At 44.4% G+C, this 25,723-nt stretch overlaps 1 protein-coding gene across 1 annotated transcript in view; it reads right to left on the bottom strand.

Moving 5' to 3' along the window:
• ush2a (Usher syndrome 2A (autosomal recessive, mild)) overlaps nucleotides 1–25,723 on the bottom strand; it is a 916,330-nt gene that overhangs the window by 626,585 nt on the left and 264,022 nt on the right. The window contains exons 21-22 of the mRNA XM_078230465.1: nucleotides 15,357–15,587; nucleotides 398–528 (exon numbers count right to left, since the gene is read on the bottom strand). Of these exons, the coding sequence (XP_078086591.1) occupies nucleotides 398–528; nucleotides 15,357–15,587 (362 nt within the window). The remainder of the gene's footprint in view (nucleotides 1–397; nucleotides 529–15,356; nucleotides 15,588–25,723) is intronic.

Genomic DNA, 25,723 nt, shown 5'->3' with positions numbered 1-25,723 from the left:
TGCCCAAAGATATTAAGAGAATATTACCATTATATACATATGAATTAGGGTTCCTTAAAGGCCAATCCATTTTTAAATTCCTTGAGATGTTTTACTAAATGAATCACATATGTATTCAACTTTTTTGAAAAAAATTAATTTGTTGATAAATCAAATCCCGTTTAGCAGTTGAATTATCTGCACAGTGACTGAACATGACAAACAGCTACAATTGTAAAATTCCAGATCCCAACGCTATGCTGATCGAAAGGTAACAAAATTATCCTAGGGCAGCATTCTGTCATTACTCCATTATTGTTTCACAGCTGTTAAATTATTAAACCGTGCCTTCTCCGATGATTTAACACAGGCAAGAAATCCCTCTGAAGCCTCTGCATAATTATTGACTGACGTGTACCTGTGGATCGAACAGGAAGAAAGGATGTCCATTTTGTATCTGCAACACAACGTACTCTTCCTGGTTTTCCACAGACACCGCAAAGAGAATCAAGCCATCAGGTTGACTGGTCTTGAAGCTGAGTCTTATACCTGTAGTAGAACAAAATCATTAGTATTATTATTCTTTTATTATTCTGTAAGAGAAGGCAATTAGTAAAAGCCAGCAAAGCAGCATGAATACCAAACAGGTCTGAAGAAGTGTTAATCAGGTTTATTAGTAGGAAGGTAACAATGAACAACTTCATTCATGTGTAATGTAATCAATCCTGCCAATATTTTGGTGACTTTTTACCCTTATTTGTATAATCCAAATATCTTAACTATCCCTTATATTTTCATATGGGGAAGTGATGGCCTAGTGGTATTATCACTAGACTATTAATTCAGAAACTCAGCTAATGTTCTGGGGACCCGGGTTCGAATCCCGCCACGGTAGATGGTGAAATTTGAAATCAATAAAAATATCTGGAATTAAGAATGTATTGGTGACCATGAAACCATTGCCAATTGTCGGAAAAACCTACCTGGGGGTTCACTTATGTCCTTTAAGGAAGGAAATCTGCCATTCTGACCTACATGTGACTCCAGAGCCACAGCAACATGGTTGACTCTCAACTGCCCTTGGGCAACTAGGGATGGACAATAAATGCTGGCCAGCCAGTGATGCCCATGTCCCACAAATGAATAAAAAAAATAACTTGCAGCATTATTTTAATATATGCCCCTTGTTTGGTCACACAGTGCCCTAATTAATCCAGTTATGCAACTTCTATTGTCTGTGCTCCTATTATCTGTGAGGACATATCCTTGTGCAAGACATTTAAAGCTTTGCTATTTGTCTTTCATTTCTTAGTTTGCACATAGTATTTATCTTGTTATTTGCGAGATACATCATAGAGCACATTTTGAGGAGACACAAATGCATATGTTGCATATGTCACGTCTGTCTCTTTAAGATCGAGGGTCACCTGACTTGAGGGACCAATGAAAACTAAGAGTGAGTGCTCGCACCGGAGAATGGAGTCCTCTCTCAGGAGAATCTTTTGGAAGCATGTAGTAAGCATGTACAAATGGGGCTCTACCCCAGGGCATTCTTCGTGCTGCTTAAACCTCCTGTACCTAAGTTTCTCTATTCAATAAACACCTTCCTTGTTCCAAACAAAGTCTGAAGCCTCTCTTAATAATTCCAGATGCCAGCCTTACAAAATATATAATATAAATAAATTGCCAACTTTCATAACCCATTGGGGAGTGGGTAGGTCTCCCCATACTGTGAGTCATCATGGTTCCATTGTATTCTATAGTATCCCCATCTGAATCCTTTTAAATTTATCTTGCCTCTGCAGCTATTTCAAACTTTGTGTGCAGAATATTTCATAATAATCCATTGATTTAAGCAGTGTAAGTTTACACAAGGTGGATTTTAGGAATTTATGTTGAGAGGTTATCCCACATGGTATAGCTCTCAAGATATTGTAATTTTAAGCCAGTGAATTAATATTTTACACTGCTCACACAAAAGGTCACTGCTGCAAAATTGTTAGGGTGTAGTCACATTTTTACTCTTTTGCAGAATTTTAGCACATAATTATTCAGTTGTATCAATAATGTATCCCTTTGATTAAAAAAAAGCACTATTGATGCAAATCAACAACACTGAATCTTGGCAACCAGCCACTGTAGTATTGGAATCAAATTATGGATCTGTGTCAAGCAACTCTTTACTTGTATGGTTGGAATATTTATTTGGATGAAGGAATAAGTAAATGTATATTTGAGTTTGCAGATTATATTAGAATTGCTAGGCCCAATAAGTGGATTGGAACAAGGTTGGGGGTGGGGTGGGGGGGGGGGGGTGGGAGGCGATTCTCCCAGCCTGCCCACTGCTTTGACAAGAGACACAAACAGTGGCCATTTAGCGGGTCTCCAGCCACCGGATTTACAGGCACCATCAGCTCCACGCCAAAAATTGGCACAGAGCTGTATAAATTCTGCAAATGAGAATTACCGTCCCATTGGTAGGCCCGGGGCTGAGGTCTCTGGGCTCACTAGCCTCTCCGTCCCCGCCAGGAGTGTTTCACTCCAGTGGGATTTACAACAGCTCCCCACGAATTGGGAGCTGGCAGCCCAACCCCTGGAGTGATGGGGGGGCCATAGAGGCCCCCCAGGAGGTCGGGGGTAAGTCAGGTTTGCCCCTGGGCATTGCCAGCTTGGCTCCCTGGCACTGCCCAAGGGGCAAAGTGACAATGTCCAGGGCGGACCTTGGGGATGAGGCCAGAGGGGCAGGACCTATTTGGGGGTGAGGCCTCTGGGAGTGGGGGGAGATCAGTGGGGATATGGGGGTCCAGCTGGCACTCTGCACTCGGTGGTGATAGAGGGAGGGAGGCCAGCGATCGGGGCTGGACATCGGGGTGGGGTCAATCTGCCGGAGGGGCTGGAATTGGGAGATCGGGGCTGCTGGCGGGAGAGGGTGGAAGATCAAGGTGGGCAGGGTCGAGGCTGGCTTGGACACACCCGTGAGGCTAGCGACTGGGGGTTGGGGGGAGGGGTGCCATGGCCAGCGATGCGGGGTCACAGGGCTGGGCAGCGATCGGGAGGCTGACAGTTCGGGGCTACTGCACATGCGCTGATCTCCGCTATGACAGATCGGCACATGCAGGGCGGCCCGCTCAGCGCTATGCTGCCAGCCTCTGCAGCGGGATAGGCCCCGCTAATTTTAAATGAGATTCACGTTAGTGCAGTCAGCAGCGCACAGAGTGCAGGAGATTCATTTTCAAATTCCCGCTGAAAAAAACTGCGTGATTTACTCCAGTTTTTGAATCAAATTCGACACTTAGAATTTTTATGGAAGAATCCCAACCGGAAGTTAAAAAGGACATAGATTGACCATGTGAATAGGCTAAACTTTGACAGTTGGAGTTCAGTATGGCAGAATGTGAGGTCATCCACTTTGCATCAGAGAAAAACAAATCAAAACATCTTCATAATGGTAAAAATTCAGTCTCTGGGAAGGACAAAGGTCTATAGATGCTCATATACACAAATGAAACAAAGCTTGTGCACACATCCAAAAGTAATCAGAAAAGCTGATGGCATTTATTACAAAGGATGTTGAGATACAAAAGTGAGGAAGTGATATTGCAGCTGTACGGAGCTTTGTTCAGATGTCACTTGGAGTACGACATTCAGTTTTAGGTGCTTATGGAATTAAGTTATTCGGACAGATTGCATAAATTTACCTTGTATCCCCTTGAGTTTAGGAGGTTAAGAGATGATCTAGTTAGGTTGTTTAAAATGATAAAGGAATTTGATACAGTAGAGAAATCCATCTTTCGATTCGGTAATTTGAGTACAAGAGGGTATAGTCTTAAAACTAAAGACAGGCTATTTAGGAGTGAAATCTGTCACATTTTTATAACAATGTAGTGCCAAGTGCTCAGGCTGGATTATGTAACTATGCTGTGGGTTCATTTATCCAGACCAGGCACAGAGAAACATTAACACAGAAGTATAAATGTTGAGGACATCGGCAGCAGAGCTGTGTACTGCTCACGTGCTAAAGTTAAACTGAGACTGGGTCACAGGACACACTTCCCATCTACTGATGCTATCCCTTAAAAGCATATTACAACATCCCCCTTTTTAAAGATACTTTCCCCCTTCCAAAAGAAGTATTAACTATTCACCATACACGTTAATGTTTCGTTAACCATGGCTTTCAATTTCCAAACCGTGGTGGTAATCTGCTGGTCCGCCCGCATCTCATTTTTGTAAACTTGGCCAAGTTTTTCCCATCCCATCCGAAGTCAACGGATCTTTGGTTGGTCTGTCAAATGTTCCTTTCCACTGACTCCCGTTGTGGACAGAATTGAAAAATCCCAGCCCTCGACAGACTTTTCTGGCACAATCGAGCCGGGGGCGGGGGGGAGGGGGGGGGGTGTAGAGGTATAAAATGCAGCGAGCCACTCAAAAGTCAATTCATTTTGGCAGGCATGGAAAATTCCACCAGCTGGAGGGGGTGGGGGGGACATGAAATTCCAGCCCTTCAGGATCTTGGCCTAGATACTATAAGACTCTCCGCTGGTTGAGGAGCTGGATTGGATCCGATTTGCCCTTGGTTATGCCTCACTGTTGTGTTTTTGTGTGTAATGACTTCATAGGATCTCGGTTCTGAATGAATTCTAGTCACCTTTGCTTGTTTCCATGTACTTTCTGTCGGATTCTAGATGCAAACTGTGAATTTGGCAAATCCGTACACACATTTTTATCATGCACGTTGGTCATCTTCTTTTGCAGTTTTAAAAGTTGTTCTCTAATTTCTGAGAGAGTCGAAAGGGTTAGTGCACATTAGTGCACAATGGTCTGCCAAACATGAGATCTGCTGAAGTTGGAACAGCTGCACTTAAAGGTGTCGCTCTCAAAGTAATACTGCATGGTGTAGATCTTGCTTGGTCTGTCCACATTGGAGAGTTATGTATTTCACCATGTGAGACATTCAGTCAGCTAGGCTCTTAGATCTAGGGTGATGAGGAGAAATCGTGCAATTGATGTTCCACTTTTCATGCATATTCTGAAATGGCTCACCAATAAATTGCAGACCATTATCTGTAACGATCTCCTGAGGCACACCAAATAAACTGAAAATAGCACTCAGAGTGAAATAGTTGATGATGACAATGAAATCAGTACCTTGGATGGGAAAGCGGTTGGATGTGATATTGGACCAAGAATGGGTAGCAACATCATGGGGAATCAGTGGTTCTTTGGGCTGACTTGGCATATGCTTTTGACATGTCTTGTGCTTCTTGATGATGACGTCAATGTTATTGTTCATCCCTGACCATTAGACTGTCTCACTTATGAGTCTTCTCACCCAATCTATGCCCATATATGAGTGATGAAGTTGTTGAAGAATATCAGGACACAAAGATTTCAATATAATGATCTGCCTGTCTTTAAAAATGACTCACCAGGAGAGCCTATTGCATCCTGATAAAGCCAAAATGGTCTCATATGTTCGTGGACATGCTGAATTGAACCAGGTCATCCTTCATTGATGGTTTTCTACAGTTTCTACAATTACAAATCAAAGGGGAAATGCAGGACTTTCCTTCCGGTAGCATTTTTCACAAACATTGACGCCTAGGCCAATTTCAAGACTGACCAGATGGTAGTGATTGCAAGACTTCTACAGTGAAGAACAAACAATTAACATTAATAAATAAATTTAGGTAGTGTAGAAACTTTTGCTGTTTCTTCTTGTGGCTGCTGGCATTTGCTTTGTGCAGAATATACCTGCCAATTTGATGAACTTGCAATCTCCTGCAAGCATAATATTGAAGCTCCCTTGAAACTCCCAATTTTGTTGTGTTATTCTGGATATTTTGATGTTAGGTTGTGAACTGTGATGATAGGAGAAGGTTGGTAGAAGGTACTGAGGTTGATCTGCCATATGAGACCTGACTGATTCCATGGATTGTCACTCATGAGAGGACACGGTATGCCAACAAACCTACAATCATGGGACCTTTAGTTTCCGTGATGTAGAAAATCTGTGATGCCCAAGAAAACTGATCGTATTTGCATTCCAATGCTATGGATCCTGCACCTGGAATTAGTGAGCTGTTTTACTCTGAAAATTGCGCAGCAGTAGGTTTGCATGGCCTTCCATGTCACTGGATACATGTCTTTTAGAATTCACAGGCACAAGTGCCAACATAATTACCCTGTGTCAATCCTGGCCAACAACGAGTAGTTATCAACTTTATTAGAACAGATCATTCGAATCTTGGTGAACACTTCAGATGATGAGATGGAATCTATTATTGCCATGAGTTAATAATGTAAAACATGTGTTCTCCTCTCTTCATCTCATTGTGCACATCATTGTCATTTTCTGGGTTGTCCAAGTTTCTAACTAGATACTGGGTGGTTTTTCTTACTGTGAGAAGGTACTTATTGTTTACGGTCTGTATATTGCTCTTTGTACCTGCATCAGGCTTTGTTAGAGTGCAATGGCCCTACCAATAGCCCTTTCAGACAAATGTTTCATAGAATTGATTGAACGTTGGACATTCCCTTGAAGTATGCAGAAGGTCACATCTTCCATGTGTCTTGCTGGTTTGAGTATTCAAGTGAGTGCGTCAACAACTGGGGTTGTGTTTAGCACCGCTAATCTTCATCAATCTGTGAGGATCACCTCTTACTTGCATCCATCCTTGACTAGGTCTTCGATGCTATACAGTTCAGGCTTGTCTAGCAGATCTTCTTCCATAGGAGTGGATACAATCACCAGCTCAACACCTACTAGCTCTGTGTTTAACAAAACACAGTACACAGCCTCTTCTTTGCACCTGATGGCAAAATGGTCTGTGGATTCTGTAGGCTGTTGTTGAAATGACATGAACTCTAGTCGGTGAATACCAAAGTTTAAGTCAATTCTGCACCGGTCTTCCAATGTAGGCCCTATCTTTTGGTGATCCTTTTGCCCTTTGTTCATCCTGACATGTTCAACTTGTGTAGACCTTCATTCCCAATTGCTAGGCAAACCTTTCTGGCTTGCTTGTCTGCTTCAGACACTCCTGAACAAGAAAGCATTGCTCTGTACGCTGTTTAAACATACTGAATTTGGATAGTAGGTCAGCTGCATCTCAATTCAAACAGGGAAATGTTGTGCCATTCTGACAATATCCCTTTGACCTTCTTCCTGGTTTTATTCAATTTATTGTTCAGCAATACTTGAAGCCGCCAGTTATAATTGCAACTTTCTGTGACATGATTTTATAACAGTTTTTTTATTTTCTTTCGATGGACTTTCCCTCGCTTGCTATTGATCCAGCCCACAACCTAGTCACTCACCTGGCCTGTTTGAGCTAACCCAGTGCTGGTCCTCTCAACACACTCCTGGAACTGACAGGTTATGCACTGTAATCTCATCACAAGGGATCCTCCTGCTTGCCAGCTCTTTGCTTAAGCACGTCCTGTGTCTTCAAAGCTTTTCTGTGCAGTTACCATGCTGCAATTTCAACACTCTCCAAAGCTGCAAACTCATTGTCGACTGTCCAAAATGTCAGTGGTTGCCCCATGCCACGTAGTACAATCTAAGGCTGTCCAGCATGTCTTACCGTGTTGCCACACTGTTTGACCACTGCTGAGCACCATATTGTGTTTTTATAATGATAAAAAAGCATCAATTACTCATAAGGGATTGTGTAAACACATTGGGGTTCATTTGTTCAGCCGAGACACAGCAACGTTCATACAAAGGTACAATGCCTGAATACATCAGCAGCAGAGCTATGTGCTGCCCAATGACCAAAGTGAAACTGAGACTAGATCACACAATACTTTTCCCTTCTCCTGATGGCATGTTGCTATCCCCTGATGTCACATTACAACAAAATCTCAAAGCACTTTTTCATACAAAGGGTAATGGAAATCTAGAAGTTGCTCCCCAAAAGTACACGGATGCTGCATCGATTGAATTTCTGGAGACTGAGATGAATGTATTTTTCAAGAAAGTTGCATTTCCATAGCACTTGTTACAACTTCTGGATACTGCAAAGTGTTGTACAGCAAATTAAGTAATTCTGAAGTGTAATCACAGTTGTATTATTGGAGCAATGATCATTTTCACAGAACAAGCAATTAAATATATAACCAAAACTAACTGTTCTAAGTGTAATTTGGCAAATAAATATAAGCCAGGACAAATCGCAAGCACCTCCATCTCTCCCATCCCCAACTCCCACCATTTCACTTCTTTCTGAATAGCTGTTAGATCTTTTATTTCCACCTGAGAGGGCAGCACTGCTGCCTCACAGCGCCAGGCACCTGGGTTTGATTCCCAGCTTGGGTCACTGTCTGTGCGGAGTCTGCATGTTCTCCCTGTGTCTGCGTGGGTTTCTTCTGGGTGCTCCAGTTTCCAAAGATGTGCTGGTTAGGTGCATTGGCCATGCTAAATTCTCCCTTAGTGTACCCAAACAGGCACCGGAGTGTGGTGTCTGGGATATTTTCACAGTAGCTTCATTGCAATGTTAATGTAAGCCTACTTGTGACTAATAAATAAACTTTAACTTTATATCAAGGGATATGGAACAAAGAGGGTTGATAAAGGTGAGCTATATATCGGTGATAATATAATTTTAATGACAGATCAAGCTTAAGACTGACTCCTGTTTATGTGTGATCTTCCTTCCACTAAATCTTAAGATTAAAAGAATCATTTAAAATCAACACCTGTGCCACGATTTTCAGGACCGGAAATTGCAGCCCTAAGACCTTTGATAAAAGCAAATTACTGCGGATGCTGGAATCTGGAACAGAAACAGAAAATGCCGAAAAATCTCAACAGGTCTGACAGCTCCTGTGGAGAGAGAATAGAGCTAACGTTGAGTCTGGCTGACCCTTCGAAGTCTTGAAATGTTGGCTCTATTCTCTCTCCACAGATGCTGTCAGACCTGCTGAGATTTTCCAGCATTTTCTGTCAATGGACCTTTGGCTGTTCCATCAAATGTTCTGTCCCACCCATAACGATTGCCTTCACGTGCAAGACCGGAAAATCCAGGCCCTATTTTTACTTTGCAATACTTTCCTGTTATAAATAATATATACACTTAGAACCAGCAAAACACAATTTTATTTCACAGTTGGAGCACAACTTGAAAAACATGTCATTTGGCCAGGTTACCAGTTGTGAAAGAAATCAAATCGCACTTGTCCCAAGTGATTATCCTGTAGTTACCACCATTGGTCACTCCAATTTTTGAGCAGTTATTCAGCGGCGACATCAACAATTGAGCTTGTTTTCACTGCGCCGTATGAAGGGAAAGCAACATACTATTATGACGATGGTCCAGTAAGAACAGGTTTTGTTTTCATCTCAGCAAGCTGCAAAGAGTAGAAGCCTCTTAATGGGAACATCCCCATGGTGAACAGAACATTATCGTTATCCAACTGTTCCTATTAATCAAACATGGCGTGGGGACTGAATCGGTGTCTGAGCAAATGCTCCCTTCAAATTAAACATTCCCGTTAAGATCTGAATCCATAACTATTCGACTACAACTGATCACATACTGATTGAAAACAAACCTGTTACACCCGTGCCATGATCATAATGCAGTGCTATATTAGCTTGTTAGCTTCATGCCCCATGCACATAAGTATTAGATCCTCTTGTGTGCATTCCAAGAACAATTTCAACCAACCATTCTGTAGCCGCATCCCCTCTCAGTTTTATATAGCTATTAAATTTCTAATTTGACTCATTTAAAATTTAAATTACAATTATGATATTAGTAATAATTACCATTTTAATATAATAATATGATAATGAAGGTGTCCTTTAGCCACAATTGTTAGTGGGGAATTCTAATGGATTAACAAAATTACCAGACAAACAAGACAAATTTATTTTGAAAATTACATATCGATGATTTTAAAAACATGGCTGGGTTTACAAAGGTTTCTGAATAAAAATAAAGTTGAAAGGCTCGACAAGTATTTTTATTTAATTTAAACCACGGTAATTAATAAAAGAGTAAAATAAAATTCCCTAATATATGTAATTGTTTCCAGCAAGATACAGGAAGTTAAAGGTTAATTAATATGGTTGCCATGGAAACATTTGGGGAGAACACTTAGCAGTGCCAGATGTCCGTAAACTTCATCATGAAATGGCCAAAAATATTTTCACTGCATTTTATTCGATAGGTTGACAATGGGCCAGAATTTACTGTAAAAATAATAGTGACGCTAACGGGGTTCACCACTAATTTTGTGCAATTCAGACAGCAACTTTAGACAAGCAGAGATATGCAGTTAAAAGCATAAATCTATAAGTTCATCCAAAATGCACCATTCCATCGTGCACTTCATGAAAATGACATCACACCATCTTGCTCCCCATTCAGATCTTATTTATTAGTGTCACAAGTAGGCTTACATTAACACTGCGATGAAGTTACTGTGAAAATCCCCAGATGTACTGAACTGCACGACGATTCTATCCTATAGATAGGTAGGAAATTTACCACAGAAAGTTACCCTTTGCTAATTTCTACATCTTTTCACTGGGGCAATAAGTGTTAAATCTGCCAACAGGCTTTCAGGTACTAAACATTAGCAGTTAGAACTGTGGAATCTCATTTCTTTAGCTTTTCATTATTGCTAGAAATATTTAAAAACATATACTTTTTCAATTTTTTTCCCATTTTCCCACTCTTGTAATTTGATTTTAATCGCTCTCTTTATTTCACATTTTGTATCTAAGTTGACATTGAATTCACTGTTCTGATTTGCACTTCCGTGTTTAGATCTTAAACTGGTCAATCCTCATTCCTTCAATCTGTTTGGTTAAGGAGGTGCCTATCCTATTCATTCAGGGTCCAGGTGCCCTACACTCAGCTTCCGATTACCTTGCACCAAGAGTAGCTTACTGTGTAAATTATCATGGAAATTAAATGGGTGAGGGCAAGTCTAACAATGGTAGCTTCCATTAGCTTATTGACTACAATAAATTCTAGCCCAATGGATTTTTTCTGCCATTTCTCTTTTTTGCTTTATCCTACAATTCTCCAAAAATACCTCCTGGATATTGTACAAACATTTATGAGCAAAATTTCAAATGTTATGCATGCAGCTAACAAAAAGCAGAGTGCCTTCAGAAGATCTTCAAAGAAAAATTCTAACCTGATACATGGATAAAACAATTCTTCTTCCCAAATATTAGGTATACTTATCATTCCCAACAGCAGTATGATTAGCATTTACCAATCACTTATCATGGCAAAGTGAAGTGTGGAACCTGTCCGCCAGTCAATACCCAGTGAAGGTCACATTAACATTTGGCAACTGTGTAAATCAGACTGATGGCATGTTATACACCTCTCCAGATTCTTGTTTCCATTGACTTCAGTTAGACATGTTTTAACACACTAGTTTATTAAGACATGTAATACCTCACCAGGAACAACGGAAGAAGCAGAATCTATGGCAGATTTTAAACGGGAAATCAATAAATATTCGGGGGGGGCGGGGGGGGCGGGGGGATGTGGTGGTGTGGGGAGACTAAAGAATGAAGGGATGGAAATGGGATTACAAGGATAATTCTTTCAGAAAGGCAACATATGATGGGCTGAATGGTCTCCTCCAGAGTTGTAATGTTTTAAGATTCTTCTAAATTGCAATATGATTATCAATTGCAAAAACAATATGATTAGCAATTGCTTGAAGTTTACAAGAGCAACATTTAAAAAAATCTTTCAAACATCTCAAAATCTCATCTCAGTCTCCTTCAAATTGGATGAAAGATCGATGGGTTATGGACACCTTGTAAACTTCCATCACTAATGCTACTCCAGATACAGCAAAACATGAAATGATCTTCATTCAAGGAAGGATCCACTAAGCTGTTTTATGTTCTTTATTAGCTAATGTACTTTTAAAACTGTAAACTACTTCCAAACCAAGCTTGAAGTCTTCCAAAGAACTCATATGTTTCATTGAAACTCTAGCTGACAAGTTCCTTGCCTGAACAATCCTGAGGGACAACTGTGATGATACAATTGTGAAACAAACCTCTGAACTGCTAAACTATGGAAGTGGCTTGTGAAAATTTCCTTTCTACAGATATTTTCATGTTTGATGATCAGGAAGAGTTGATTATTAAAATCACTTTTAGAATTCCATACAGTTCTTTTATTAGCATGATAACTAAAACAAACAGGGCATTTTTGTTTTAATCTACTTACTACATAACCCAAATAACTTCAGTCATGTTTGCATTAATGCAGCATTAATCATGTTGTTGTGTATTAATGAGTTTTCAGGCTATGCTAATTACTGTCATAGATTCTGCAGCAGGCCATTAAATATACAAATTGCCGAATTAAAGATCTGGGCCTTTTCATGATTAATCTTAAATGGGTAAAAACTAATGATGTCTATAGAAAGTTTTCTTTTACTTTTAGCTGATTTTGTGGTTATGACTAAATATAATCAATCTAATTTCTTACAAATGATGGATTGTATTTTTTTAAAACTAGTTGATCTCCTGTGGGGTCGTTAGCAGGTAAAGTTCTGTTCCTGAGCTTTCTTTCTGTTTTGTCCTTCTCTCTCACTCTCATTCTCTTTCCATTAATATTTTAATGTCTTGTTAGGTCTCTCATATGCCTTCAATCAATGTTGTTTCTCTATCTATGTTTGTGCCCAACTCTTCTCGATAAAAAGAATCAAAATCTTGATTCAAAGAAAATCATCAATTCTCAATGGATTAAGTAAATTCTGTTGCTATAAAACATGCATGTTATTATAAACCCAAATACTAATATGAATATATATATAAGCATATGAAAAATAATGGGCTGGATTTCATCGAAGTGGCAGCGGGCTCATTCACTGGCTGGACAGCCAGTGAATAAATCGTCACAGCCATTTCCAAGAGCCCAACATGATCAAAAACCAATCAGATACCTACCTGGCAGGCCAATGTTCAGCCGCCAAAGGTTGGCAGTCAATTGGAGGCCAGCAACCCTTCAGTACCAGCAGCGCCACCAGGGGCAGTGGCCACTGCTGGTGCTGCAATGGGTCCCAGGAAAAGAATCACCACTGGAGTCCCTGAACACACGTAAATAGGGCAGGCTAGGCAGGGGAAATTATTCAGGCCCTGGTTAATCGGGGCAGTGAGTGATGGAGAGCAGTGTAGTGGCAGTCCTTGCCACTGGTAGGTCCCTCCATTGGGCACAGGGAGCCTGAACAGGAGGGACACCCCCAATGCTTCCCCCATCATCACCCCTCCCCACCGCCCCTGGGCCGCAGGCATGCCTGCCAGGTTATTTCTCATGTTTTGATCACATTATGGACACCTAAGACCCCCACACTGATGTTGGTAGAATACCAACAGCATACCAGACAAAATCTTCCACATTTACATTGTTGGTCTTACTGTAAAAAAATTAAAAGATTACACCTTGTTGAAAGAGTTATAACTGGGTTTTTAACAATGCATTAACTTCGGAATTAGTGTTAAACATAGTCAGTTTGAAAAGCTAATTATACGTTTGTGGAACATCAATTTTCTCAATTATGGTAAAAACTGATTTTTTTAAAGCATGTTAATCCTTATATTAGTTTCCATCTTAATCCAATCTTACTAATTATCTCTTTCAAAATATGAAAACTTAAATTAAAAGTAAAAAAGGTTCTGTGCTTCTAACTCTCTGGTTTGCTGTCTGTGAGAATACTTTACTGTGATTGGCTGCTTACACTGACTTCACTGCTGCTGGAAGTCTGCAGATTCTCTTGACTTGCCACAGTACTAAACTGCTCGGATATGCCAAGAAAGGGGAAATGCAAATTGAGCAGACCATTGATTGTTGGCAGGATCTTAATTATATTTAGACAAAGTCTATGGGCTTTTGCACAGCTCACTCACTGCACCAGCAGGGAACCCACCACGAGGGAGCAACTTCGGTAGTAGTGGAAGATCCTATCAGCGGCAGGGGTTGGAAAATACCACTCATGGCTTAGCATTGTAAATGGCTGTGCCTTGAAAACAATGATAAATCCAGAAAATTTGGGATTGCCATTGACTGCAATGGAAGTGTGAATGACAAAAAATAAACTTCTATCGGCATAGGTGAGAGCATCATTGGAACAATGCAAATATTCCCTCACATTATGTGCTGCTCCAGCAGTGGCGAAATGTATTACTCTGTTATTTCCTGGAACACTGATATTTTAATAATGGCGCATGCCATTACAGCATCATTTCCATTGCACTGATTCCCAGCAGATTCAGGGCCAATATATGAGTTATCAACCAGAATGAGACTAAAAATGACGTGCGTTGAGAGCATAACTACAAGGGCAAGGTACTAAATTCCCTTATAATTGTTAAAGATGCAAAAGTCACAAGAAAAGGAGAATTGAGATAGATACATTGGTCTTTGGCACGAGATTTACAAATTTTCATACCCCATCACGCAAACCAGCCTCCCATCCATTGACTCTGTCTACACTTCCCGCTGCCTCAGCGAAGCACCCAGTATAATTGAGGACCCCACGCACACTGGACATTCTCTCTTCCACCTTCCTTCAGGAAAAAGATACAAAAGTCTGAGGTCACGTACCAACCGACTCAAGAACAGCTTCTTCCCTGCTGCTGTCAGACGTTTGAATGGACTTACCTTGCATTAAGTTGATCTTTCTCTACACCCTAGCAATGACTGTAACACTACATTCTGCACTCTCTCATTTCCTTCTCTATGAACAGCATGCTTTGTCTGTATAGAGTGCAAGAAACAATAATTTTCACTGTATGTTAATACGTGACAAAAATAAATCAAAAATCAAATCAAATCATATCCCAATATTGTTTTTTTAAGTTTAAGTTTATTTATCAGTGGCACAAGTAGGCTTATATTAACACTACAATGAAGTTACTGTGAAAATCTCCTAGTCGCCACTCCCAAGCGCATGTTCAGATACACTGAGGGAGAATTTAGCATGGCCAATGCACTGAATCAGCACGTCTTTCAGATGTGTGAGATATGGGCCAGAATTCTCCAACCCCACCCACAGCTGGGATTCTCCAGTCCTGATGCAGTAAATGGAGAATTGGCTGAGCGACAAATTCTCCGTTCTTCTGGCAGGGGTGACGGAGAGGGGGTGGGGTGTGGGGGCGGGGGGGGGGGGGGGGCGGCGCGGGTGGGAATTATGGCCATTTTATGTTGTGTTGGCACACATTTCCTGAAATTATGAACAGTTATGTTTCATTCCATGCTAGGAGGCCACTTACAAAAAAAGTATACTCAAAAATTATAAACTCAGTAGCTTTTTGTTTGACTTGGTAGTTGCTTTATGGCATTGGTGAGATTTGAAAAATAGCACTGCTGTTAACATGACAAAATAATTACCAGTAAAGTACGTGTTGACAGGCAGAGTTGAACTAGGAAATTTGAAGTAGCCATGACCAGGGAAACGAATTCCTTTCTCAGCATGAACAAGGTGGCTAAATAAAGACGTTTCCATCCTTTCCAGCTGGTACACTAGAGGGGGACCATTCATATCCATAGGTGGCTGCCAGTATAGTTTCATCATTGTGCTGTTCACTGCATCCACTCTAGGTGCACTTTGTCCTGCTGGAGCTGAAGACAAAAACACCTTTTTTAATTAATCCTCTGAACACTGCTCACCATTTGCAAAATCAAATAAAGGTAACATTATAAAAGTCCTCAATATTTTTGTTAATATCCAGTTGTATCAGTTTCATCCAATTTGCATTGAAAGCCAATTAAAAATATGAATTGAGAATGTTGGCGGCGATTCTCCGAAAAAAATTCAAAGTGTCGAATACACGTAAATACTGGAGTAAATCACGTGGCTTTTTCAGTGGGAGTTTAAAAATGAATCTCCCATACTCTGTGCACTGCAGAGTGCCCGAGCGTGAATCAGTGCAAAAATCAGGGGACAGACCTCTCCCCACTGGAGAGGCCGGCAGCATAGCGCTGAGCGGATCACTGCGCATGCGCTGATCTGTTAGCGCCGAGATCAGCGCATGCCCCCTGTCTGCTGACCTCCCGATTGCTTGCCAGCCCCATGACCCCCCGCATCGCCGGCACTCCCACCCCACCCAGGGTCTGACTGCCGGACCCTCCCCGTAGCCCTGAACCCCCAGCAGGCTGCCCCCTCCCCCCCCCCTCCCGATGGCCAGCCCTGATCGCTGGCCTCCTTCTGTTACTCAGCCCAATGTGCAGAGTGGCAATCAGCCCCCCCTTGTGGTTCTGCCCCACACTAAGCTCCACCCCCTTGGCACTGTCCCATGACTGGCGGGCAGTGCCAAGGTGTCCCCGGGACATTGACACTTTGCCCCTTGGACAGTACCAGGGTCCCAGGCTAACACTGCCAAGGTGGCAGTGCCCAGGGGCACCCTTCCCTGCGGCCAACCCTCTGGGGGGTCTCGATTGCCCCCCCCCCCCTTTCACTCCAGTGGGGTCGGGTCGCAGCTCCCCATTAGTGGGGAGCTGTTGTGAAACACTCCTGGCGGGGGTGGAGAGGTTGGTGGGCCAGGAGATTTCAATCTCAGACCCGCTAATCAGATTTAAATAGTATGTAAATTAACATTTAAATAATTTATGAAGCTCCGCGCCAATTTCTGGCGCGGTGTTGACGGCACCGGATATCCGGCACTGGGAGACTCGCGGAGGCCATGGCGCCCAGTGTGGAGCCCGCTAAACGGCCTTCGCTAGAGTCTCCTGGCCAGCTGCGCTACAAAAGCAGCGCAACGAGATGTTAGGATCGCCCCCAATTGCTTGTTAATCCTGTTAGCAAGGAATGGCCTGTACAATTTTCAATTTATGCAATATTGCTATAATTTATGTGTACATCCAACATATAGAGAGATCCATTTCTCTAAGTTTCAGGTATTAAAAGTGAAGCTAATATTCCACATTCAGTATCGACTGTCCTGAGCAGTGACATCTGCACCGTGCACCACAGCTGCTATCAGATAGATGGAGTTATTTTTGCAGCAAGTAACATTATGAACTCTAAAATATGTACCTATTAATAAAAGAGGCTTCCATTCCTCATACACACATACACAGACAATTCACAAAATTACAGAGTAGTTCTCTGGTGTTTTACGTACCTTGTCTTATAGCCAGCACTAAAAACTTACAGAAATTATTTTTTTTGCAGTTGCTTTAGATAAAATCATGAAACAGATGGTGACATTTTTAAATTGGCCCACCCAGTGGAAACAGGGGAAATATCAACCCTGAAATAGCTGTGCTGCATATTCTTATTCGGACCTTGGCTGCTCCGACAGTTCTTGATGCCTTATGATGGATGGGCCAGTTTCCCACCAGAATCAAGTGGTAGCCTCGGGAGCGATTCCCCCATCGCGACCCGCAAATTTTCTGGCGGGTCGGGTCAGGAGATGAGCGTGTCGGCCATTTTGCGGGATTCGCGCACATGTTTCCAACGCATGTGCGTCTCCCAGAGCCAGAGAACAGTCAGGACCACGCTGGAAACCGGCAGGAAGAGAGGTAAGTGATTTTAATCTGTTTTAAGTGTATTTTTAATCTATTTTAAATGTGATTATCGGGCCCAGCACGGACCTTGCCGGGCCTGATAATATCTCCCACCCCGCCAGGAGTATTTCACTCCGGCGGATTTAGAGTAGCTCCCCACGTTCTGGGAACTAACAGAGACCCCACCGGAGTGAAGAGGGGGGCAATCGGGGACCTCAGGGAGTTGGGCGGCAGGGTGGTGGTGCCCCCTGGGCATGGATACCCTGGCAGTGCCCCTGGCACTGCCCAAGGAGCAAAGTGCCCATGTCCAGGGTGCATCTGGACACTGCCCAGTGGGCATCGGGCGGTGCCAAGCGGGTGGGGCCTATTGTGGGCGGGGCCTAGGGGGCCATCAGTGGGGGTGGGGCGGTCCCACTGCCACTCTGCATGGATCAGTCTGGGCTGAAGGGAGGCCAGCGATCGGGGTGGGCTGGAGGGGGAGGTCTGCCTCCTGTCGGGGGGTCTGCCTCTGGGGGGGGAGGGGGTTGGTCTGCCAAGGGCTGGGTCAGTGGGGGGGGGGTCTGCTGTGGTGGGGGGATGGGGGGAATCACCACTGCTGGGGGCAGGGGCCTGGAGATCGGAGTATTCTGGGCCAGGGGGCGGTGGTGGGGGGTTGGGGGGAGGAGTCGGGGCTGGCCAGGAAATTGTCGTGGGGGCCACAATCGGGTTGTGGTGGCGTCAGGAGGGGCAGCACTATGGGGACCCTGGGCTGGCCAGCGATTGAGCTGGCCAGCAAACAGGGAGACTGATAGATTGGGGCCACTGTGCACGCGCAGAGTTCCGGAGCTGTCGGACTCTGGCGTGAATAGGCCCCATCCTCGAGGTTTTTAACTATATTCACGATTGGGACCTCTGCATTGCACAGAGTGGGGAGATTTGGGTCTGAAGTTGCACTGATAAAACAGTCTTGATCTGGACCAGTTTTCTCGCCAACTCAGCATTTTTGAGAGAATCGTCTCCCTCATTTCTTAATTAAAGAGGGATCCTTTGATGCGTATAGTTCTCAAAATGGATGAAGCCTCCTCCTAGCAGGAATGGGTAGGCATTCCCTCCATTGCCTATGCCACGCCTGGAGTTAAACCTTACTTCCTGACATTCTTAACATTTTAACAGTGAGCAAATCTTTTCACTGTGGTGATTAATGAGGTTTTATCTTCATTAAGAGGAAGAATGTTCATGCTGGGAAACAGAATTCCTTTCCATTTCAGTGTGAAGTTGGCCAGGCCAGACATAACTGCGGGTAAAGTTCCCTCTACTCTGCCCCTGCATTGTACTTTAGTCCCTTTTCTGAAACACTCTGCATTGTCCCAGTGTGACATTTTTACTTTCCATTGGAGCCACCTTTATGTCATTCCTTGGTGAAACTAAAATGGCTCAAATCCAAATCACCCAAACACAATGCTGATATTCGCTGGAATTCTACCGCCTCACCCGCCAGGGAATCGGAGCTGGCGAGGGGCGGACAACGGAAATGTCCATTGACCTTGGGTGGGAATTTCTGGTCTCACTCGAGTGAGGCAGTAAAATCCCACCCATTAATTTTTCCTCTGGTGACCAAACTCTGGAAAGTTACATATTTTTAAAGAGGAAATAGTAAGTAAAGTTTATTTATTAGTCACAAGTAGGCTGCAATGAAGACTGCAATGAAGTTACTGTGAAAATCCCCTAGTCGCCACACTCCGGCGCCTGTACGGGTACAGTGAGGGAGAATTTAGCATGGCCAATGCACATAACCAGCACATAGAACCATAGAACCATAGAAAATTACAGCTCAGAAACAGGCCTTTTTGCCCTTCTTGTCTGTGCCGAACCATTTTATGCCTAGTCCCACTGACCTGCACTTATAGAACCATCTTTCACACTGTGGGAGGAAACTGGAGCACCCGGAGGAAACCCACGCAGACACAGGGAGAACGTGCAAACTCCACACAGACACTCCAAGCCGAGATTCGAACCCGAGTGCCTGGCACTGTGAGGCAGCAGTGCTAACCACTGTGTCACCGTGCCGCCCTCACTATTGGATGAAAACGAAGACGTAGGACTAACTTACAATTTCCTTTTCAATGGAATGACATAGAAAACTCTTTGAAATGTTTCTGCTGTGGAAACACACCCACTAGAAACTGGGATTAGACTGCCCGGAACTTATTTTATATTAAGGAAAAATATCACTGTTATCCGTTCACCATGGACTGAACTGAAAGCTAAATCACAAACAATAAACAACGTTACTCACACAGTCCTTCTAGGTTAGCATTACTGAGAATTATGTGGGTCCAGAGCAGCTGGCACAAGGCAACTTTCTTTACACCACTGTTCTCAGTTTACTTAAAAAAGGAGAAAGCTTTCTTCAAATTTTATTGCGCGCTCACAAAGACAACGGTTGAGATTCTCTGACCTCTCTTCAGCGTTTTTCTCAGCGGCGAGAGGCGGCATGCCATTCACTGGTGGTGGAATCCTCTGGTCCCGCTGCTATCAATGGGGATTCTCTTTGAAGACACCCCACGCCAACGGGAAATCCATGGCAGGGGGTGCGCTGCCGGCGGGACCAGAGAATCCCACCGGCATGAATGGCCAGAGAATTCCGTCCAACAGCTTTGAAACATCTCAGCTCTTTTGTATGCAGAAGCCATTCATTGTGAACTAAAATCAGTGGCCGGAATTTTACCAACACACCCACCCCGGTTTCGGGGCGGGCAAGGCTCGCAGAATGGAATTCCCTGTTGGCCTCAGGCAGGATTTTACGAGCCTCACCTGAGCGAGGTCATAAAATCCTGGCCAGTATGTCACATTGGTGGTGCTGAAACCATTTTCAATGTGCCTGAAAAATGTTTGCCTCTCTTTGGAAGTTTCTTGACTCATTCTCAGAAAAAATACAATGTAACACAGGTGACATCATTCCCAAGGGTTTGTAGCCATTCATTCTACAGTCCTATCTAAGAACTTGTTAAATGAATGTCTGTAACCTGTGATGCACTATCAATCGAGTCAAGACTAGTTGTGAGCAAGACAAATAGGCTTTTATTAGCAAGAACTTGGAGCCATCCCTGTCGGTCATCTGGTCTGTACTGCAGGCTAGGGGGAGGAGCCACCGTCTTTATACCTGGACCAGGGGGAGGAGTCTTGGGCGGAACCAACAGGGATGTGCCACATATACAGGTAATGAGAAATGCTAACTACAGTGGTTAACCACCACAGATAACAGATAATGGTGGTTTACCACATTCACCCCCTGTTTAAAAAAAGAGTCCGTCGGGGGTGAGGCAGAGTGAACAATATTTTCCAGACAGTGACGTTCTCTCTCTCCACCTGTCCGTTACCCTGGGGGTTGTAGCTAGTAGTCCTACTTGAGGCTATGCCTTTGGAGAGCAGGTACTGTCACAGTTCCTCACCCATGAAGGAGGATCCCCGGTCGCTATGGATATAGCTGGGGTAACCAAACAGAGTGAAGAGGCTGCGCAGGGCCCTCATGACTGTGGCCGAGGACATATCTGGGCAGGGAATTGCAAAGGGGAAACGTGAGTACTCGTCAATGACATTGAGGAAGTATATGTTGCGATCAGATGAGGGGAGGGGGCCTTTGAAGTTGATGCTTAGGCATTCAAAGGGGCGGGTGGCTTTTATGAGGTGTGCCCTGTCTGGTCAGTAGAAGTGTGGCTTGCATTCCGCGCAGACCTGGCAATTCCGAGTTATGGGTCTGACATCCTCAACTGAGTAGGGCAGGTTTCGGGCTCTAATGAAGTGAAAGAACCTGGTGACCCCCGGGTGGCAGAGGTCGTTGTGGAGAGCCTGTAACCGGTCCACCTGCGCACTGGCGCATGTTCCACGGGACAGGGCGTCAGGTGGCTCATTGAGCTTCCCGGGCCGATACAAGATATCGTAATTGTAGGTGGAGAGTTCGATCCTCCACCGTAATATCTTGTCGTTCTTGATCTTGCCCCGCTGCGTGTTGTTGAACATGAAGTCAACGGATCATTGGTCCATGAGTAGGGTGAACCGTTTACCAGCTAAATAGTGGCGCCAGTGCTGCACAGCTTCCACTATGGCTTGGGCTTCCTTTTCGACGGAGGAGTGTCGAGTTTCGGGGCCTTGGAGGGTTCGTGAGAAGAAGGCCACGGGTCTGCCCACCTGGTTAAGGGTGGCGGCTAGGGCGAAATCAGACGCATCGCTCTCCACCTGGAACGGGATGGATTCGTCGATAGCGAGCATCGTGGCCTTCGCGATGTCAGCTTTGATGTGGTCGAAGGCCAGCCGGGCCTCTGCCGTCAAGGGAAAAAGGGTGGATTTTATGAGCGGACGGGTTTTATCCGCATAGTTGGGGACCCACTGTGCATAGTACGAGAAGAAACCCAGGCATCTTCTCAGTGCTTTGAGGCTAGTGGGGAGGGGAAGTTCCAGGAGGGGACGCATACAGTTGGGATCAGGGCCGAGGACCCCATTCTCCACTACGTACCCGAAGATGGCGAGGCGGTGTGTATTGAATACGCACTTCTCCTTATTGTAAGTCAGGTTAAGGAGACTAGCCATGTGCAGGAATCTGTGGAGGTTGGCATCGTGGTCCTGTTGGCCATGGCTGCAGATGGTGATGTTATCCAGGTACAGGAAGGTGGCCTGCAGCCCATTCTGGTCTACCATTCGGTCCATTTCGTGCTGGAAGACCGAGACCCCATTGGTGACGCCAAAAGGGACCCTAAGGAAATGGTAAAGGCGACCATCCACCTCGAACTCCGTATATTGGCGATCCTCCGGGCGGATAGGGAGCTGGTGGTACGCCGACTTCAAGTCAGTGGTGGAGAACACCCAATATTGTGCAATCTGATTGACCATGTCAGATATGCGGAGAAGGGGGTATGCATCCAGCTGCGTATATCGATTAATGGTCTGACTGTAGTCAATGACCATTCTGTGTTTCTCCACCACTTGTGCTCGCCAGGGGCTGGTACTAGCTTCGATGATCCCTTCTCTAAGGAGCCGCTGGACTTCGGACCTGATAAAGGCCCTGTCTCCAGCACTATACCTCCTGCTCTTGGTGGCGATGGGCTTGCAGTCGGGAGTGAGATTCGCAAACAAGGAGGGAGGGGCGATCTTAAGGGTCGAGAGACTGCAGGTTGTGTGCGGTGGGCAATTTAGACGCTGCTGATTGCAGACGGAGAGCGGGGTAAAAGGCCCATTATACTGTGTAGTGAAACTCTTCAGGTGGGTCATGAAACTAGCCCCAGGAGCACGGAAGCACAGCGGTGTGGCAGCACGAGGAGCCTGAAGTTATCGTATACTGTGCCCCGCACCTTCAGGGTCACCACGCACCAGCCGAGGACATTTACAGAGTGGGATTGAGATGCCATGGAGATCGTTTGCTTGACGGGCCGCACGGAAAAGGTGTATCGGCGCACCGTATCAGGGTGAATGAAGCTCTCCGTACTCCCGCTGTCAAATAAACAATGCTCCCTGTGCCCGTTTACCTCAATGTCCATCATGGACTTGGCGAGACGATGAGGCTTGGTCTGGTCCAGTGTAACCGATGCCACCGTTGAATCCTGCAGATAGCCGTAGGGGGCTGATGAGGTAGGAGATGGCGGCCCCTGCTGGTCACTCGTGGCCGTTGTCGTCCAAGATGGCAGCCCCCATGAGTCGCCGGCGGCCTCTGGCATCATCCAAGATGGCGGCCCCCGTGGGTCGCACGCAGCCGGGGTCACCCAAGATGGCGGCCCCACGGGTCACATGCGGCGCTCGTGGATTTGGGGGTAGACTTACAGCAGGCTTTGGCGTAGTGCCCCTTCTTCCCACACGCGGAGCAGAACGACTCCCTCGCCGGGCAGCGTTGTCAGGGGTGCTTACCCAGGCCGCAGAAGTAGCATTTCAGGCCTCCAGAGGTTGCTGCAGTGGTCAGGTCACCGGTGAGGTGTGGGGCAGCGTAGGTCTGTGGTCCTCCCGGTAGCGACGGCTGCGGTGTCCATGATGCACCCACGTGGTCAGGTGAGTAGGCTTCGAGGTAGTGTGAGGTCACTTCTAGGGATTCAGCTAGTTGCACCATTTTCTTTAAGTCCAGCGCACCCTGTGCCAGCAGCCGTTGCCGGATATAAGTAGTTCCGCGTCTCGGATCGTAGCATATACTACGTCGCTTACCTGGCCGTGGAGCACCCCTAGTTTGTCAGCATCTGTACTGATGGCAGTGGAGGCTTCGATGTAATCCTCGAAGCATTGCAGCCAGTGATCAAACGTGTTTGACGCTCCGGCAGCTTGCGGGTCTAGATTCAGCCTTTCGGGTTTTAGTAACTGCTCCATTTTAAGAAAAAAAAACTTGCTAATAAAATTGATGCACTATCAATCAAGTCAAGACTAGTTGTGAGCAAGACAAATAGGCTTTTATTAGCAAGAACTTGGAGCCATCCCTGTCGGTGATCTGGTCTGTACTGCAGGCTAGGGGGAAGAGCCACCGCCTTTATACCCGGACCAGGGGGAGGAGTCTTGGGCAGAACCGACAGGGATGTGCCACATATACAGGTAATGAGAAATACTAACTACAGTGGTTAACCACTACAGATTACAGATAAGTAGTTTACCACAACCTGAATATCACATCACTAATTATATCCATTCCAGACAACACTGAGATGCATATGGTCATGACAATGCATGCATCATGTGACGCAATTGGGCTAGATTCATAACCATGAACCCTCATATTCTTTTCCAAGTTTTTTTCTGTACAGAATCATCTCAGGTGCTCCTAATGACTTTTTGCAAGCGAATATTGTGTCAATATGTCATTCTCCCGTGCATGAGGTGGCCTCATTAAAGAGTAGCACCCTCTGGAGAAGCCTTCCACTGCCAAGTGCTGCCAGAGCTTGATGCTCAGTAGCTGTAAATCTGTGGAAAAAGCCAAGAGACATCATTTTAGTGCATAAACCATGTTCAATATCTGAGGTATACTGATGGGATAAAATGATTTGCATTTATTTTAATGAGGTCGATAATGTCATATAATGCATCTGCTTATTTTGATTTTTATAGAGATTTTACAAAAGTATTTGTAATTTTTCGGGTATTATCTATTCCTTTATATTTGTCACTTCACACTTTCATGAAGGTAATTATACTGTCATGAAATAGATATCATAAGGGGTGAATTCTCTATCCTCCTCACAGTGTGTCTCGCTGCGGGAGGCGGTGTGCCGCTGGCCAGCATCAATGGGATTTCCCATTGACTCCACCCCATGCAGCTGGGAAACCCATAGCGGGAGCACGCCATCGGCAGGACCAGAAGATCCCACAGGTGTGAACAGCCAGAAAGTTCCCAAATGTTGGAAGGACTCAGCAGGTTTGCAGAGAAAATCAGAGTGAACTGCTAGGATTTTATGACTTCGCTCGGGTGAGGTTCGTAAAATCCCGCCCGAGGCCAACAGAGAATTCCGTTCTGCGAGCCTCTCCCACTCTGATTCCAGCCAACGTTTCAAATTCACATCACTCTTCTTCAGAGCTATCTTGTCATGAATGTTAGTTGAGATATTATTTACTTGCACTTTCCTAGTTTTTAAAGTAAAAAATAGGTTATTTTTCTTACTTAACTCTTCAGTGTCTTCACTTTCTTTGAGTTTTTCTTCAATCCCACTTAATTTGCGGACCACGTTTTACTTGTCTGATCTCCTGAGTGTAAACTGTTCTTCAATATTCAGTCTCATACGATATTCTTTTATCCTGTAGATTTTCTTATTTTAAAAGTGTACACACGGGAGACATTTTGACATGTGCTGGATGACACAGACTTTTTCGTCCAGAATAGTATTGCACTCGCATCAAAGCCTAATCCATGCGTTCAGAAGAATGCGTTAATGAAGTGCAGCAAGGAACATTTCTTGTGTGCATTCGGTGTGCACCAGTGTGAGTACAATCCATCAGTTTTGTTTCTTGAAGCTTCCAGAGTGCAGAGAACTCTGAATCATTGTGAAACTTTGGTGGAAAAATACTTCAATTGTATTAAATTTAGACTTAAGGTCCAGTCTTGAAGAGACTTCTAACCCTAGAATGTGCATATGTGATCTTTACAGCATTACTGAGTTAACTGGGTCCACCGTCATCCCAAGAACCAACAAAGTTGATTTCCCCTAATAAAATTATTTACTCTCTTTCCATTTAAAATACATGTCCATTAGGATGAATGAATGTCAAAATTTGCACAACTGTATTAGCAATGTTCCATAGCAGCATTATAC

This window comes from Mustelus asterias, chromosome 15 (assembly GCF_964213995.1).
Source record: "Mustelus asterias chromosome 15, sMusAst1.hap1.1, whole genome shotgun sequence".
In the NCBI taxonomy this organism is placed as follows: Eukaryota; Metazoa; Chordata; class Chondrichthyes; order Carcharhiniformes; family Triakidae; genus Mustelus; species Mustelus asterias.
This window is presented reverse-complemented; position numbering and strand designations above follow the sequence as displayed.